This window comes from Salminus brasiliensis, chromosome 11 (genome assembly GCF_030463535.1).
Source record: "Salminus brasiliensis chromosome 11, fSalBra1.hap2, whole genome shotgun sequence".
Taxonomy (NCBI): domain Eukaryota; kingdom Metazoa; phylum Chordata; class Actinopteri; order Characiformes; family Bryconidae; genus Salminus; species Salminus brasiliensis.
The window spans coordinates 39287982-39307133 of NC_132888.1; the positions used below are offsets into that span (position 1 = coordinate 39287982).

Below are 19152 nucleotides of genomic sequence, written 5' to 3' on the forward strand. Positions count from 1 at the left end.
ATTGCTCCTGCAGCATTAGCATCACTATCGTGCTATTAGAATTGCTATTGTGCCATTAGTGCCATCACTTTAGTGGCATTAGCATCAATACTGCAGCTTTAGTATCACTACCAGACGGCATCGCCCAGCATCAAAACCACAGTGTTAGCATCGCTATGGCGGCGTTAGCATTGCTGCCACGTCGGCCTCACCCAGTTTTGCTATTCCAGTCTTTTCATAACTCAACCCTGTTTGGAATATCCCAGTCCAGCAGGTCTTAGCATCTTCTAAACATCTTGAAGATCCCGATAAGAAGAAAAGCTAATTATTAGAATGTCCTTACTGCTAGCATTGATGCTAGTTAGCCTTTTTTTTTTTGTTTACTATTTTGGCTAATTCTACAGTACACATTAATATTTTTCTTTTGTTCAGTCAATTCCTCTCAGTCAAATCACTTTAATACCAACCAAATCCCACAGGATTAAGGAAATAATGGTGAAAACGACGGGAGTTGCCTGCGATGGGAATACAAGATCATGCCTGGACGGAAGACGGAGAAAAAGACACACAGAAGACTTCCAGTCAACCAACACACAGAGAAAAAAACTTTAATCCCCTTCCATGAGGGATAAGTGGTCCAAACTTTAATATACTAAACCCGGGAGGAGGGGGTGGGGTTGGGGTAAGTAGGAGGAGGAGGAGATGCGATGACCCAGATTTTTAATGTAAAAACTTGCGGCCATCGTCCAGAGCGCCTTGTAAAAAGTCATGTCACTTATGACTTACATATTTCGAACACATACACCAATAGTTTTGTAATATATTTATATATGTCTTTTTTTTTTGTATCATCCCGTTTTGGCTGCTGCGGTTTGTCGTCTTTTTTGGGTTTGTTTTTTTTTTGTCCGTTTGTTCGTTGTTCCGTTTCCGTTAGTGTTTTTTTTTTGTTATTATTATTTATTTTTTTATCTAGACCAGCCAGATACAATACCGATCACTATGGTACAGTCTTGAGGAATGATACATCTGAGCAGTCGGTCCATTCCGGGCTAAGAGGGGTCCGCGGAATTCCCTTCCGCTCTCTCTTCGTTAGCTCTTAGCTAAGCGATCGGTACTTGTATAGATCTATTTGGGTGTCTTTTGTTCGTAAGTTGCCGTACGGACGGAATCTCTTCGTAGTTCATCCGTACGCATGTATCTCGTGTCTTCTGTGCAAAAAGTCTTTGAAAGTAGTCGGCACGCGCACACACACATGAACACATTCGCTGTCCATCGTTAGCGCCGTTTGCGTTTGTCATCTTGTTTCGCTTTATGAAATATTCCAAAAAAAAGGAAAAACAAAAGAAAAACAGTCACATATCCACCGGCCTCTCACCACCTTGGCATCACTTATAAAATGACCCTTAAAAACAAACAAACAAACAAACAATCAATCAAACAAAACGTCACGGATTCCCACAGCGGAGGGCATGACCTGACCCCATGACCAGAGACAAGGATACGGTATGTATGAGATAACACCTAGCAGCATCCTCCATTGGTACATGTTCAGAAATAAGGCACCGCTGCATTACAGGAAAGGACATGGCCACGCCCCCTCTCTCTCTTTCTCTCTTTCACTATATCTCTATGTCTCTCTCTCAATCTCGCTCTCTGACTCTGAAAGCAGGAGGAGGCCGAACGTAGCCACTGGACATGAACAGAACCTGGACGAAGACATACGGTTTGAGAGAGATCTGTGTATATGTGTGTGTTTGTGAGAGCCGCCAGTGGCCACCAGTGGGGAACCGTTAGAACCTTCTAGGCCGGGTTCAGGGACAATCCGAGGCCCGCTACACAGGCCTGCCGTCAACCGGGGGACATGGGCAGGCTTTGGTCCCTTCGTACCCACATCCATGCCTTTCGGGGGGATTGCATCGACTGTCCTGGAAACTCAAATCTGGACAATTTTCCAATCAGAATCCCCACCCCTCAACTCTGCGCTTGTGGTCAACGGAGGGCATGGCCTGGCTCAGCTGCCCTCATTCAAATATCTGGCTTTTTTGATGCGGCATTCTGGGCTTTATTTACGGACGTACATCAACTGTCCCCGGGACCTTCTAGGTAGGGTAGTGATGCCTAAAATATGTTAAGTTTGGCAGTCTGGAAAATTGTCCAGATCTCTGGTAAGTCAAATATGTCAAGACAATTGTCCAATCAGAATGGTCCTCCCCACACCAGGAACAGCTGGGTTAAGGTATCGTCCAATTAAGTAGGGCCTGGCTTCAATGTGGGGCCAGAGGGAGGCTTTTTTTTTTTGTCCTAAGCCCCTCTGAATAAACATCTGTGCTGTATTTTTGTCCCTTAAATTCAAGTCCCCCCTCAACCAATCATAGCAGATCTGGCATAGGGATAACCTAGACGACAGATAGGTTGTGTCCCGGCAACTAGATGCCTTTGACCAACCATCAAAAGGGTTGATAATTGGGTTTTCCTGCTTTCCAGAACGTAAGTAACCCAACCAGTGACCCATTCAGGGTTCCCAGTTTAAAGGCTATTATTCTACTGGGAGCTAGCATGAATTAGCAGGAATTAGCATTGTCGTATTTCCGCTTTCCTTGACATTGAAAGCTGGAACTGAAGGCCTAGCTCTAGTAGTTCACCACTGATAGCCACTATGCATGTGTGTATGAGTGTAAGTTTGTTAAAGTTGTGTAAAGTTGTGTGTGTGTGTGCATCTGTAGGTGTGTGTGCTAACGCTGGCCCGAACCATTTTAGCATTGGAATATTGGTAACCCTTTATAGTGCTGTCTATTAGCCGTTACTCCCTAATGAACCAATAATGGACAAGCTAAGATTTTATCAGATTCTATACAGAACAGTTAGCTCCGATCTCGCGATCCGATTGGTTGAGAAGCGTTCCAGCAGCACAGATTTTTCACGCTAAACCTGGATCACTCCGCTGAGGCGTTGGGGTTGGAAAAGGCTGAGCTGAACCTTAAGTCCTTATAGGCAAGTCTGCTCATTCGGTGGCTATCTTTGCATTCATTTCCAATCTGTATGAACATGGAGAGGCCAGAATACTGGAAACAGAAGTCAGAGTACCGTTTAATCACCGTATTCTAAGTAACTGATCAAATCTGCCAAAAATCGTATAGTAGTTTGTAGCGTTCGGTCCAATAACGGGCCAAAAGCCTGATTTGTAGACTTTCTCCATTAGCACATCATTAGCACTTACAAGCATACAAGCAAGCTGATAGGCTCCTTTTGTTGCGAGGCGGGACTTACTGTCCATAAATTGACGCCATGTTTAGCATCATGAGGACTCTCATACTTGGACGATATATTGCTTAAATATATTATTAAAACCCATTTCGGAACCCCCCACAATTCAGGAATCAAAACAGCAATGACCGGTTTTGTCATTTTCTCCCATTTTTTTCCTCAAGCCCTGCCTTTCATTCTTGTTTCCACCTGTGTTTAATTTGTACTCCCTTCCTTTCCTGCTGTTTCCAGTCTTGTAATTGATGTCTGTTGCTCACTTTTCTTGGCAGTCTTTCCTTTTTACCTGAAGTAGAAAACCTGCCAGAATATTATGACCACCCCTGGCCCACCAACCCGGCCCACTATATCAGCTCCACTTAACATCACATAGGAGCACTGTGATGTTCTAGAATTCCAGACTGAAGTCTGGACCATCTGTATCTCTGCATGCTGTTAGTTCGCCTCTTTTCACCCTGTTTGTTCTTCAGTGGTCAGGACCCTACAGGACTGACCACCAGACAGAGCAGACTGCAGTACTTGGGTGTAGATCAGACACAGCAGTGTTGCTGGTGTGTTTAAACACTGTGTCCACTCACTGCCTTTGTTGGTCCAGCTTGTAGATTAAGGTAAGGTCAGAGACTGAAGCTCATATAGTGGAGTTCATTACAAACCGAGGGTGGTCATTATATTCTGATATGACTGTATGTAAATATATGGATGATGGATAACTGTAGGTACCCAAGTTCGTCAATAGGAAATTTTGATGTAACAGCAGCGAGAATTCAGGGCCTCGCTCGGAATTACCGCTATTCAAAGCCTATAAAATGCTCGGGCCAGCCCAAGTGTGTGTGAATCCTGTGTGTGTGTAAATGTAGGTGTTTTGCTGTCCGGAAGTGTGTGCTTGTGTGCATCACTGTGGGTTAGACGTGCATGTGTGTCCCATGTCCCCCCCTTTTGTTCACACGGTGCTCTCCAGCATCCACTCGGTGCTGCTGAAAGTGACCCTGCGGCTGGTGGGTGGCGAGGCCTCAGTGTTCAGGTTAGAGCTGGACTTGTGCCTGCGGGTCCGCGCCCGCCGGGGGTAGCTGTGGCTCTGGAACAGGGCGTAATCGCCATCGAATGAGAAGCGGTGCCTGGTCCTAGCCAGCTCGCCCGGCAGCAGCCCTATACCGCCCAGCGCCCCCTTCCGGCTGTCCCGGGGCCGTGGCGGGGGCATGTCCTCGCCCACCTTGGAGCCAATCAGGCACAGGGACATGGTGGAGCCTGTCAGGCTGCTGTCCGTTTGAGTGTCCTCAGAAGGGGGGTTGCCCAAGCTTGCCCGGCGGGACGCCGGCGGTAACGGGGCGGGTGCAGACCCGGATGTGGCGGGTGCTTCCGGGCTCAGCAGAGGCAGCTGCACCTTGAGCTCCTCTTGGGTTTCGTTTTCCAGGCTAAGAAGCACCAGGGCCTTGCAGTCCGTCCCAGCCTGGGACTCCCTTCTGCGGGTCCGCTCCTCGCCCCCCTGCGACTGCTGCTGCTTCGACCCAGAACGGCCAGTGCGGTTTCCGTTGGTCTGCGAGTGGCCAATGATGTTAGCACTACCGCTACTGCCACCGTTGGCACCTGCAGTACCGCTAGCCTTGGCCTTGGAGCTATCGTAGGCTTTGTAGCGGATCATAAGAATGACAATGAAGACCAAGACCGAGGCTACGATGACTCCGCCGATGATGATGATCATGGTGCCGCCCAGGAACTGGCTGTGGACGAAGCGGCACTGGCCGGCTTCGGGGGCCGTACGGAAGTGGACGCAGCCCACCACTCGCGTGGCCGTCAGAGAGGTGATGCCGTCGTCATAGACAGCCAGCACACACAGCTCGTACTCACGACCGGCTGCGAGGTCACTTATCCTGAAGGTCTTGCTCTCCGATGGGATCATCCTGAGAGAGAGAGAGAGAGAGAGAGAGAGAGAAAGAAAATATAAGGAATAGATAGTCAGAGAGACAGACAGTTCGATAGATAGATAGACAGACAGACAGACACATAGGTAGCTAGACAAATTGGTAGATAAACAGACAGACAGGTAGGTAGGTAGACAGACATATGAGATGAAAGAGAGGATCGAATAAAGGGAAAGAGAAACAGATAGTGAAGGATAAGACAGTATATGTGAAGAGGGTAGAGAGATACAGACAGACAGAGAGAGAGAGAGAGATCAATGATATCAATACAGAGAAGAGGGAGATGAAGGAAGAGGGAAAGAGAGAACAGACAGGCCGACTGACAGCCATGGAGAAACACACCTGTTGTTGGCTTCTGTTTGGGCCCTAAGCTGAGTCTTCTAATCCTTCAGCCTGAGCTTCAGTGTTTAAGTGTGATTATGGTCTGATACAGTTCGGCCTTCAGCGCTTCGAGTGCTGAACTTTACAGGCTATTTTAGCACTGCAGCAAAAAAAAAAACGCTGTTGAATAATGAAAACAGCACCTTCTGATTTTCTTCAATGTTCCTGATGAGTAACCTTTCAGGTCTTATCCCAGCTAAGGAGGCAATTCAGTGAACTTTAGACATTAAAACCAGAAACAACCTCAGTAAACACTCTAATACACAAAAATACTAATTATTAGTCCAAGAATAATCTCAACATCACTTGAAAAAGCAAAGAAGACACTCCATTTACTCTTATACACTTCAATAAACACTCCTTTACACTAGAATAGGAGATATTAGTCTATACACACCTCAATAAACACTCCTATACACTAGAATAGGAGATATTAGTCTTTAAACACCCTCAATAAACACTCCTATACACTAGAATAGGATATATCCCATAAACACACTCGATAAACACTCCTATACACTAGAATAAGAGATATTAGCCCATAAACACCTTAATAAACACTCCTATACACTAGAATAGGAGATATTACTCCACACACACACACCTCAATAAACACTCCTATACACTAGAATAGGATATATCCCATAAACACACTCGATAAACACTCCTATACACTAGAATAAGAGATATTAGCCCATAAACACCTTAATAAACACTCCTATACACTAGAATAGGAGATATTAGTCTATACACACACCTCAATAAACACTCCTATACACTAGAATAGGAGATATTAGTCTATACACACCTCAATAAACACTCCTATACACTAGAATAGGAGATATTAGCCCATAGACACCTCAATAAACATTCCTATACACTAGAATAGGAGATATTACTCCACACACACCTCAATAAACACTCCTATACACTAGAATAGGAGATTAGTCTATAAACACCCTCAATAAACACTCCTATACACTAGAATAGGATATATCCCATAAACACACTCGATAAACACTCCTATACACTAGAATAGGATATATCCCATAAACACACTCGATAAACACTCCTATACACTAGAATAGGATATATCCCATAAACACACTCGATAAACACTCCTATACACTAGAATAGGAGATACTAGTCTATAAACACCCTTGATAAACACTCCTATACACAAGGAGATATTAGTCTGCAAACACCTCAATAAACACTCCTATACACAAGGAGATATTAGGCCATAAACACCTCAATAAACACTCCTTTACATTAGAATACGAGATATTAGGCCATAAACACCTCAATAAACACTCCTTTACATTAGAATACGAGATATTAGCCCATAAACACCTCAATAAACACTCCTCTACTGTAGAATAAGAGATTAGTCTATAAACACCCTCAATAAACACTCCTATACACTAGAATGAGATATTAGTCCATAAACACCTCAATAAACACTCATACACTAGAATAGGAGATTAGTCCATAACCCCCCCCATAAACACTCCTCTACATTAGAAATAGAAATATTATTAGTGCATAATGAAATAAATATGGAATGTGGGACCTCTGATCTGATCCAAATGGGCTACAGCTCCCAGCTCCTGACTAGAAAATATGTGACAGCAAGCTTCAACTCTCAGAAGCCGATGATGTGTGAATCTCTACAGAAGAGGTCAACCAGGTCATGCTGCGGAATGACCACATCAGGGTGAGCGATGTCCTCATGATCAGAGGTCAGAGGCTGACGCCAGAGGGAGCTTGAACAGAGCTGCTGTTCTCAAGGACTAAGGAACACGTCCCGTTGGCAGGAACAACGGTGCGGGTACGATACCTCCACAGGAGAGAAGTGAAACATGCCTGGAGCAATGTTAAAATTTAAGATTCTTTTAGCTGAATTATTTTCCCCCTTCCGAGCTGTGAAATGCCACGGGAACAGAACCGAACGCAAACTGTCACAAGTTAAGATGCTGTTGATGCTTCTCACAACGGCGGCCTTTGTTGCAGGCAGTTGCTTAACGGCCTTGGCCCAGTGGGTTAGGTTTAGTCTAAGTTAAAGGATATAAGTTAGCAACTTCTCACAATGAAATATTATATATATATAAAGGTGTAAAGTCATTCCTAGTTGGTTTGGTGTGAAAAGCTTCGTTCTGAAGTAACCCACTCAGTCAGAATTGTTCACACTGGACAACAAGACAACATGCAATGCCCAATTCCTGAGACACTAGTTTTTAAATAAAGCTTGTGTCATATGCCACCAATTGAGGACCAAAATATTCATGGTGGAGGCATACATTGAGGACAAAATAGTCCCAGAAAGGGTCTCAGAGTGGCTCAGTGGTCCAATTCCATACCACTATGGCCCTGTAGTCTAAAGTTTGAATCCCAAGCCATGGCGAAGCTTTGCCATCAGCAGCCGGAACCAGAGAGAGCACAATTGGTCATGCCCTCTCTGGGTGGGTAGATGGCGCTCTCTCCCCTCATCAGTCTTAAATCTTCTTCCAGTCATTGATTGGGACTCAGACTTCAGTCTTCATCCTGAAGTCTAGGCCGACAACTTACTGAAATTGACTTGACTGTTTTGGTGACTCAGGTCGAGACGAATAAGGCATTGATATCTCGGGCAAACGTTCATGTCTGTGCTTCCGCCTGGCTTTTCCATTTTTCCTAGAGACTGTTATGACGAGGCCTGCTGGAGGCGCAGTTTACACTCGGATGTACCTACATTCTACCTACATTCTCAAATACAGAGCTGAACCGCCCTCCAGTCTTGTTTAATGCTAACGTTGACTGGGTGTCGAATGGCTGCCCCCCACAGGCTAGAAAACCTTGCTCCACTATTCAAATGTAACTACTTGTTCCTAGATAGCCATTTTATGTACTATCCAAACCCACGAGTGAACCTACACATGTAGTCCTCGGAGTTTGGAACGCAACGTTGGTCAACGATATTGACGTTTTCTTTGGGGACCATTTTGCTGCACATCGCCCTACACGTACTTTGCAGAACTGTGCATTAATAAGGTTCTGCTGTTGACCTACACAGCCCTACAGGCCTTGCCCCCCAGTACCAGAGTAACCTCATCTCCTTTTTTGAACTAAGTAGGTCACACCTACTTGCCCAGCTAACATGCCCATGCCTGTATGGGTAGCCCAACTAGGAAGCAGAAAGTTTTGTCCACAGGTTCCACAATGGCCCCACATTTGGATGCCCACCAGGGTCAGTTTCTGTAGAAGGAACCCTGTAATTACGTAGAAATACACCACATGGGGGAAACGACAATCCCCCCCCCCTCAATTAGAAATGCAGCCTCCCTCTCGCTCTCCTGAGCTTTGGACAGTATGTAGGCCGCTTGCCTGGTGCCGCGCCTGATCCTCCTATACTTACAGGCCTGATTTCACACCACTGGAATCTTTGAAGTTTCGACATCTCCTACAGCGCTTTCGCCATACTTCCCCAGATGCATTCCTTAATGGTGCCTTTGAAAGCAGCTGTGCTGAATGCTAATGGCTGTGAGGGCGGTTCGGCTGCTGCAAATGCTTCCATTCTGGCCTTTTTTTTTCTCACTAAATGGAGAGCCAGCATTTTTCACTGACGTAGATCTGTTCTAGAGAGGACTTGGGTGATGTTTGAAACCCTATTCAAGCTTGTGAGATGGAGAGCCATTCAGATTGCCCCATTCGCGTAATGGAAGTTGAGCGTCTAATGCGTCCAGCTGGGTGGACTAAGACAAATGACTTCCTCCTCCTGCTGCTCAAGTTCTCCTGCTTGGTCCAAAAGCCCAAGAAGAAGAACTAGGAAACCATATCACCCCACGTCTATAAACTCTACATTAGCTAGCAGTTAAATTCTGCAGTTGACCTACATAGCTCTACAGGCCTTGCCCCTCAGTACCTGAGTAACCTCATCACCTACTTGCCCAGCAACATGCCAATGTGGGGCCTGTGTGGGTCGCCCAACTGGAAACCAGAAAGTTGTGACCTGGGGTTCCACGTTGGCCAACATATGGATGCCTACCAGGGTCAGTGATGTGACCAGGAGGGGTTAAACATGGGCCCCATTTAGGTTGTACCCTGCAAACGGGGTCTAGATTGGACCCAAGTGAGATTAAGGTGGGCAGCCACCCCGAGCACATGCCTATTATTAACTTCCCAGCTTTTGGAAGTTCTCACCTTGACATCTAGGCTGAAAACTTACTGAAATTGACTTGTTTAGTCAAACTTTTGGTGACCCAGGTTTGCTGACGGTGAGACGAATAAGGCACTGATATCCCAGGGAAGGTTCATGTCTGTGCTTCCGCCTGGCTTTTCCATTTTACCTATAGGCAGTTAAGATCGACGTTGACTGGCATGCCCTCCAAAGCAACTTCAGTGTTATGAACCTTTTTCCAGCCAGGCCCGGAAAACCTTACCAGCATGCTCCACTTCACTAATCCCACTGATCACTGATCGAACCCCAAGGAGTCCTCTTGGTTCCTCTGAAGGCTCCTTCCCTTCGCCTTAAGGAAGTCCTTCCTCTAGCTTCCTCACTAGAGGCTCAGACCCGGATCTCTGTAAATCCGGCCTGGGACAGCATTCGCTGTTCAAAGAGCTATATAAATAAACCTGACTTGACTTTGAGGCACACCGTGGTTTCTAGGACATGCTGACGCACCGTAGTTGTTCATTTAACACTGGCGATTTTCACCGGAGAAAAAAAGCCTTCATGACAAACATCTGGGCGTGCTTACAAGGTATTTAAGCATATTAACAAACCCATCTCCTTTTATATGCTAATCTTGCAAACTACCCATGCCCCCCACCCCTTTTACTGTATTAGCGGCCTCCTACATGGGATTTTCAATAAACGCTCTCTTCCATGTTCGCACACCCTCTAACACTGCGGCGCTGCCAACATCTAGATCCTCGTGATTAACACGGCCTCTTACACAAGCTTCCGACAAGACCACCCCCACATACACACTTTCCCTGCCTTCCTCTGACATTTGAGGATATTGCAAAAGGAGCTAGCAGCAACAACAGCTAGACAGACCCGTGCTATGCAGCTCCAGCAGGCCTCATAGGCAAGTCTGTCCACTTGTTTGCAGTCTCGCTGCTAATTCTACAAGGCCGTTGGATATGCAGTGACACCCCTGGTAGCAAGAAGTGTACCCCTAATTCTAGAACGAGCCACATACATGTGTATATCCAAACCATTGACCATACAAATGACCCACAAATGACGTTCTTTTTGGAGGGAAGTGATCCCACACAGATGCTAACTTGCATATTATATTACGGATATGGTCATTTTTGTATAAAATCTTGTATAAAATGGTTTCGCCTGCGTTGATATTTATGAAATAGGGCCGAGCCCCAGCTGACCACCCCTTTCACAAAAGTCAATGATGTTAGCATCTTTATTCAGACTGCATCTGCCCGTGCTAATGCTGCTGCACCTCATCCATATGCTGCAACTGCAACCAGTCAATTCAATCCGGGACCTAATTATTACGCTCCACAGGTGACCAATCAAGGATGCAAGATGCATTTGGTGATAGAGGGGGCATGCAGCAAACTTCATCAGTCAGGATAACGACTACGAAATGTCAGTTTATCAGATTGAACAGCTTCACACACGGCTTCCTTTTAACAACTGGCTTGGACGGGTAGAGGGATTCTTTTAGTATTTGGGGCCCCAAGACCGAATATTATTATTATTATTATTATATTGTATATTTTTAAAATGTATTTATTTATGTATTTATATAATAATTTATATTATAATTTTTATATAATCAAAAAAAAATTTATATACTGCAACGCTAAATACGTTTAAAAATATATATATATATATATATATATATCAGAATTTTGGCACGTCCCTATTAATTGACATCACATTTAGGAAGACTATTAAAAGTATGAAAAATGTAAAAACAAAAACAAACAAAAAAAAAAACTCTTGTTTTTGAACATTATTTAAATTATTTAATATTTGAATTTTAATTGAACGGTAGTCAGAATCTGGACTGTATCCTGGTAAAAATTGTAGCCACATGTGTTTTTACTTGGTAGTCAAATGTGGCTCAGTTCAGTCAGACTGAAATCCGATTGCTGTGTGGGACGCAATATGCAAATGTGCTGGTTGCAGGACAATAATTACTGGAGTTTGGGTTGTACTGGGAAGGGTTTTGGTCATGGAATGGGTATTGTGAAGATAGAAGTTTCCACCGCTACAACATGTGGCTCAAAAGCATGTCAGACCACCTCCTGAAGTGGTTCGAGTGATCAGATTTGGATCTGGTTTAAATGAGGCTTGGGTGCATTGTTCACACTTGCAGTTTTATGTGGTTTGGCCTGATCCAGATATAATCCGGATTTATTATCCAGGTGTAAACATGGTGGAGTGGGCTCTAGTTGATCTAGTTTAAATGAATCTCGGGTGTGTTTACAGCTTGGCATGGTGTTTGTGGCCTGGCCTGATCCAGATAAAAATCCTGATTCTCAAGACGCAAGAACTGACCAGGTGTAAACTGGGTCTTTTATCGTCTTTACAACAGGCACCCACTCCTCAGAACGACTCCATAACGTACTGGTGTAAGGTATGCTGGCGTCCCCAGTGGTGTGGGGTTTGGACTCAAGTGCAGTTTAAACTTTTTGATTTATTATTATTAAATGAAACTGCCCCTCTTATGGGGTGTGCTTGGTGACTGTTGGGCTTGAACTCCAAGTGAAGTGTACTTCCACTGTGCCACCACAGCTGCGAGGGGTGGCAGTATAAACACTGATCATAAGCAACATAGAAAACGGCGGGAAAACGAACAAACGAAGGAAAAACCAGGAGCGATGTTTACTCAAACAAAAGACAGCAACTCAAATGCTTTTCTCTTTTAACTTCAGCTTTTCGCTGTTCACAACTTAACCCCACTGTTACCGTTCGCCCCTCTACAAAGGTGCGACGGGGAAGTGTGTTTGGCTGGGTGTATTTATACCGTGCCACACAGGTGGGTCTGGTCAGCGTTGATTACCGCTGGGGATTCTGGGCCTTGGAGTTCTTTGCTCCAACCCCACCAGCTTTCATACTTTGCTGGCCGGGCCCCCTGCTGGTGGCTGACGGTACATGCTGCCTGCTCACAGTATCAAGCTGTTTTTTTTTTTTTTTACCAAGGCTTTCAAAATAAACCGCTGTAATAAATTTGCCCCGGCATCGTCATGTGCAACTACTGCTCACTTCACTTTCAATGGCTCTTGCTCCTGCATTGTGAATTCCACTCTTCCAGACTGGTGTTTGTCAGCGGTTTTATGACTGTGGCCTTTTGAGGCCCCCAGTTTGTGTTGGTTTATAAGCAGCATGTGGATTCAATTGCAATTCACTCAGTTTCTCAGTTTTCACTGACGCTGTACAATGCCTCCACCCTGCAAAGCCATTTAGCGGAAAATTGTTCCAATACACCAGAGGCGATTCGGCTTAGTGCTTTTCATGTCTCTGCCTTCTCCAAAACCACTGATGTTTGTCCTTGAAAAGCAAAAAGCAACATCATACGTTACATGTTTCGGCTGGACTCCGCATTAGGAACGGGTCCGCAAATCCAAGCTCTGCTAATCTTTGTAATAATAATAAAGAGCTAATGTCCGATCTAAATCCGATCGAATGCTTGTGCATGTCTGAGCAGCTCATGAGCCGGAGGATTTGTGATTAGCAGCTGGGAGCAGCTCTTGCCAGATGCACGGTATCTGAAATTATTCCGAGGGTTTTAGTCTGCAGCGGAAAGCTCTCCGAGAGGTAATAAATGTCAGCAGTGTTTTACTCCTCGGTGATTGGACGGGGAACTTGGGTGCTAAGCTGCATAATGCAGCATGTGTAGCGATAGGAGTGCTGCTTTCGGCGTCCCTTCGAGAATGGGGAGTGAAATACAGTGCTTTTTGCTGAATCATGAATGCCTTTTATGGCTCCTGTAAATCGGAGGTCTTTCCCTTGTTGGTATGAGAGCAATGTGTTATCCCCCTCTACTGTAGTACTCTACTATCTCACATATAAACATCTCAACTGTAGGCAGACCTGGAGGTAGCATCTGACTGGCAATGCATCTCTAATAACGTTCAGATCATTGGTCACCAGTGGTCCTACCCACTGCAGGTCTTCGTTTGACCCAAGAAGAAGCTCATCTCTTCAGGGATCAAGGCTGACATGGGTGGAACATGGGTTCCAGGAGGGCATGGGCAATCTTTACAGCCCACCCTAATATCACTTGGGTCCCATCTAGACCCTGTGTGCAATGTACAACCCAGATGGACTCAAGTTTACCCCCCCCTCCTGGTCCCGTTACTGGTGGGCCAACATTGGAACCCATGGACGAATCCAAGGACTAACCATACAGGCCCCACGTTGGGATGTTTCAACCCTATGACATACAGAGTGGTTCCTTACCTGTAAACCAACGTGTCGTCCATGGTGCTGTTGTACTGAATCTGGTACATCCTGATCCCAGGGATGTGTCGCTCAGACGGCCAATGGATCATGGCCGAGTTGGAGGTCAGCTCATCCACCACCACCCTCTTGTCCTGCTTGGTGTCATTGTTGCCAGATTTGGTGGAAGTGGTTATGTCAGAGAGGCCAGGGTCCGCCTCCCTCATGTGACCGGTGTTGTTGACGAACAACGGCAGCGGGATCATGTTGATGTCCACGGCCGCCGTGGCGATGCCGGCAGCATTGGAGGCGACGCAGTTGAACGCCCCGCTGTCTTTCAGGGTGGTGATCAGGATGTCCAGAGTGCCGTTGTCATACAAGATGGTTCGCGAGTTATTGTGCACCAGCTTGCCATCAGGGAAGCGCCAGTGAATGGCAGGGTCCGGGTCTCCCATGGCCTTACACTTGAGGGTGACGCCTTGCCCCTCCATCACATAAGGCTTGGTGGAATGGTGCTTGATAATGAGCGGGGGCTCACAGATAAACTCCTCCTCCTGAATGGACCAGAAGTACTTGTCCATCAGGTGGTCAGGTGAGGCGCAAGTCTCCAAGTCGTCCTCTCGCGTAAGCCTGCGCAACCACAGCAACTCGCAGTTGCAGTGAAGTGGGTTCCCGCCAAAACTCACAGTCAGCCGGGAGGAACTGGACGAACCTTTGGGGTCCGACAGCACCTGGGCATGCTGAAAGAGGCTGTCCGGGGGCAGTTTCTGCAAGCGGTTCGAGGTCATGTCCAAGCGAACCAGCTTGGTCAAGAGGGTAAACGTTCCTGCTCCTATGTGGTCAATAAGATTGTGATCCAGAGTCAGAGTGTTTATGTTGGTCATCCTGGCAATAGCCTCCCAAGGCAACGTCCTCAGGTTGTTATAAGACAAATCCAAGTCCTCGATAGTGGACACAAACTCATCAAAAGAGGACGGGTCAATTTGGTGGATCTGGTTGTTGCCCAGGATGAGATGTCGCAAGTTGATCAAACCCTTCAGCTGGTCGTTCCTTATCTCGGTCAGTCGGTTACCGTCCATGTGAAGTGCCCTCAACGCCCGGAGTCCCACAAAGGCGTGCGGGGCGATCTGGCTGATGGTATTCCGGGACAACGTCAGGTGAACCAAGCTCGTCATGTTGTAGAAGTCCTTCCGGCGGACGGCCGTGATGAAGTTGTCCGTCAGCCTCAGCTCCACGGTTTTGCGGTCAATCGTCGGGGGCACGAATAGGAGGCCGGTCTTGGCGCATAGCAGGGTCAGGGTCGGGGAAATTGTCTGGCAGATACAACGCCCCGGGCAGTGTTGCCCCCGCACCAAAACCCCCAACAGCATTACGTACAAAACGAAGCGCTCCATGGTTTATCAGCTTCCTGGTCCTGTGGAGAACAGCAAACAGAGACACTCATCAGAACTTTCATGAAAGCATGCAAATTTGCTCAGCGCTCCGTGATCTCCAAATAGCAACATTTCAGGAGATAAGAAAGCTGAGTTCTCCATTGTTTTGACATGATAATCAACTTCCAGATTGCTCGTGCTGTTTCGATATTGGACCTGGAGGTTTTGTTTCTCTGCGTTTGCTTTGTTTTCAGATCTTATCGAGTGAATTATCACCAGGTTGACAGGACTTTCATACTGTAACACTCCCGGGGGGCACAAAAGTGACACAAGCAACAAGACAAGCAGCAACATTTATTTGGGTCTACGTAGCAACTCATGCTCATGCAAAGATAAATTATTGACAACAATAAAAAATAGAAGCTCGTTGACTTTGATTGAGCTTCAAATGCTAAGAAATGCTAAAGAATTGCTAAGTAACCTCACAAAGCATGCTTCCCATGCTTCACTAATAACAAAAGTCTCATTCTACCACTGTGGTGGAGTTAGAAAGTTGATACACTGTATGGACAAAAGTATTGGGACACTTCATTTCTCTTTTTAAATTTCTTCTGAAATCAAGGCTTTTGTTGGAGTAACTGTCTCTACTGTGCAGGGAAGAAGACTTTCTACTACATTTTGGAGAAGCATTGCTGTGAGGATTTGATTGTAAGAGCGTTAGTGAGGTTGGATTATGATCACCACCCCACCTTTATGTCAGTTTATGTCAGTGTTTAATTGGTCTCCTGTCCTAAGATTTGTATCGCCCAAGGCTGGGCTGTCAGATTTTTAGGGATGTCCAACAAACTACCACAATAATTAGGCCGTAGCTGCTGGGCTTCTGGGCTTCTGGGCTACTAGGCCCGCCGCTTTGTGGACTGCAGCTGAAGTGGACAGATATGATGCGAATGGGCGTATTCAAGTGCTTTGTTTACTATCACGAAAAGGCTCCAGAGATGGAGCCAAGTGTTCTCTTTCCAGCACCCAGTAAAGGAGGTGTTGCTGAGAAAAGACCAGACCAGAAGCTGAAGCATTACCCTGTACATGACTCCTGCCTCAGCCCACTGTGAAGATTTCCAAGGGGAGATAAGGTCCTCTCTTCAGAAGTGCTTATTAAAGTTCAAGCGTTTGAGCGCAATGGGTTTTTATGTTCCTGGTCCAATTCTGGCCGACAGCAAGCACCGGGCAATTAGGCACCTTAATTGTACGACAGATTGCAGCAATAAACCCGAAGGTACATAAAATACCCAAAATGGCCCGGGCCACAGCTCCATCAGGTCGTGATATGGTTTGGTAGGTCTCGTGTCGGGGGCCGTGTTCCCTCTGTCTGATCCTCATTCAGCGGTATTGATTTCTCTCCAGCAGGAGCATACATCAGCAGCATCAGGGCTAAGGGAGGAGGGGGTGGAGAATGGAGTTCCTGGCTGCAATAACAAAAGGTCCTCAAAGGAACCTGAACCTCCATATCTGCCATATCAGGGCCTTTTTAATGCCTTTCACTCTAAGAGGGCTTTCAGCTGCTGCTATGTTTCTTAAGATGCCCACATGGGCCGTAACCAACCAAGACCTGGTGACTCACCTCCCACGGCGAGTCCCAGTCGCCGACTGCTTGGCCATCACCATTGCTTGTGTTTAACCAGGGCGGATGTAAAGTAGGCTTCCGGAAGCTCTGGTAGGATACACGGCCTACCGTCATTAGGCACTGAGTCACACTCTGATAACGGCTAACCCGCGTGTTAAGGAGAATTATTTAAATGCCCGCTGACTAAAGAAGCGAGATGTGCTCCAAAGCGCAGACGGCCTGTCAAGTCACTTCATCGTGATCCGCGCGGCAATCGAAGCCATAGCCGTGCTGCCGAGCGCTACCGTGGCAACAAATTCCGTATCCATTGTGAATGATAAGAAAAACCTGTCACCCAGCTTGACAATGCGACAGAAATGTGATTCAGAGGTGAGTATATCCTTTCTAGGACATGTGGTTGCTACCAAATAGGCCTCCCTTTTTCTTCTGCTTCTTGGTCGGCTGGGAACATTGATGACTGCTGCTTCTGCTATATATATATATATATATAGCAGAAGCAGCAGTCATCAATGTTGGGCTGTTTATGTGGTGTTCGGGGAGGTTACAAAAATGTTGGCAGCTGGTTTATGTGTTATTCAGGGTGGTTGCAAAAATGTTGGTAGCTGGTTTATGTGGTGTTCGGGGTGGTTGCTAAGATGTTGGTAGCTGGTTTATGTGTTATTGGGTGTGGTTGCTAAGATGTTGGCAGCTGGTTTATGTGGTGTTTGGGGTGGTTGCTAAGATGTTGGTCACTGGTATGTGTGGTATGTTCTGGTAGCATGGCCTGCTCTGAATGGTGTTCAGAAGTGGTTGCTCAGGTGTTAGTACGTGGTTGCTGTGCATGTTACCTTTCGGTAACGTTCGGCGGACTCTTTCCGTAGTGATTCCAGAGCACTACGTGGTTGATGCTAGCTTGCCAAGCCAGTGTGACAGTAAGAGGAAGACTGTCAAATACAGTCATAAATAAATAAGCAAGCTTATATTCTACAGCCTTTTATTTATGATGACAGGAAGTCAAGAGCGCAGGCCACGCAATGTCAAGCCCTGCAACACTGTCATTGCTATGCAAATCAACAAGTATTCCCACAGTTGTTTATTTATTTTTTTCCCAGGCATGACACCTCCTACCCTCCCCCTCTCAATCAAACCTGTTTGAAATGCTGGCACTACCTGCCATGCCCTTGAAGATAAGCACCTTGAGGGCACTCCTATCTGCCGAGGGTAACTACAACAGAATGGATGATGATATGAGAGGCAAATTCACAACTCATAAATTCCGGAGCGCGATCCCTACAAATATACCGTCCTTGGTCTTTCATTTTAACCCCCGGGAGAGGGAGCGATAATAAAGACGGCTCTTTACACACAGCAGGCTCCATTATTCAATAATGGTCCTATCATGCTCTTTCTTGTGCGACTGTCTTGAGCACAGCTGGATTACAAAAAAAAAGTGGGAATGCGAGCAACGAACGCGAGCGACGAACGCTACGGACGAAACCATTTTACGTAGTGCACTAAGGCCTTAACGTAATCTCTGCTGTGGACATACTGGCAAAGGACAAGGGTGCTGTACATATTTAAGCGTACGCATGCATGGAAGGGCAAAGGGAGGCGGGTAGGGAAGGCGTCCAAGGTGTTGCACCTTTTTCGCTTGACATTTTAATTCCTCGCACCAGTGATTTATTGGGAAAGTAACTGAGGCTTGTGCTGTTTTCTCGGTCTGCTGGGAAATGCTAATTAACATGTTCCTTTTGCGGTTCAATTTAGCCCAATTATCACGCGAAAGCAAACCCGGGCCCACAAACGGACGGGAGGTGTGATGAAGATATCAATGCCGCAAATGGCACGTTTTTGTCAATAAGCAATGCACCACTGACTTCATTTAGGTCCAATAACCTTTTCCTGATGCGGCGGGGAATATTTGCAAGAGGCGTCTGATGTGCTGGATTGACTCAAATCCCAGGAGAAGCTGACAAGATATTCGGCGAATAGAGGATTAGCTGAGCAAGGTCTTGTCTTGAGAAGAGCTAATATCAAATCAAATACATGACTTTTTCGAAATCCTTTACAATTAAACATATATGGGCGAGGTGGGTCTCCAAGTGGTCTATTGTGCTACCACTATGGCCCAGGGGGTCACGAGTTTGAATCCCCAGCCATATGCTACTTTGCCATCAGCAGCCGGTGCCTGAGAGAGCACAACCGGCCGTTCTCTCTCCAGGTGGGTAGATGGCGCTCTCTACA

General features: G+C 46.2%; 1 protein-coding gene across 5 annotated transcripts in view; it reads right to left on the reverse strand.

Moving 5' to 3' along the window:
• Nucleotides 1–585: 585 nt before the first annotated feature.
• Nucleotides 586–19152, reverse strand: part of lrfn1 (leucine rich repeat and fibronectin type III domain containing 1) — a 173799-nt gene continuing 155232 nt past the window's right edge. For all 5 annotated transcript variants that reach the window (XM_072690826.1, XM_072690827.1, XM_072690829.1 and 2 more), the window contains 2 exons: nucleotides 13957–15349; nucleotides 586–5138 (listed from right to left, as the gene is read on the reverse strand). In XM_072690826.1, coding sequence (XP_072546927.1) covers nucleotides 4181–5138; nucleotides 13957–15329 — 2331 coding nt within the window. In that variant the 5' untranslated portion in view covers nucleotides 15330–15349 and the 3' untranslated portion in view covers nucleotides 586–4180. The remainder of the gene's footprint in view (nucleotides 5139–13956; nucleotides 15350–19152) is intronic.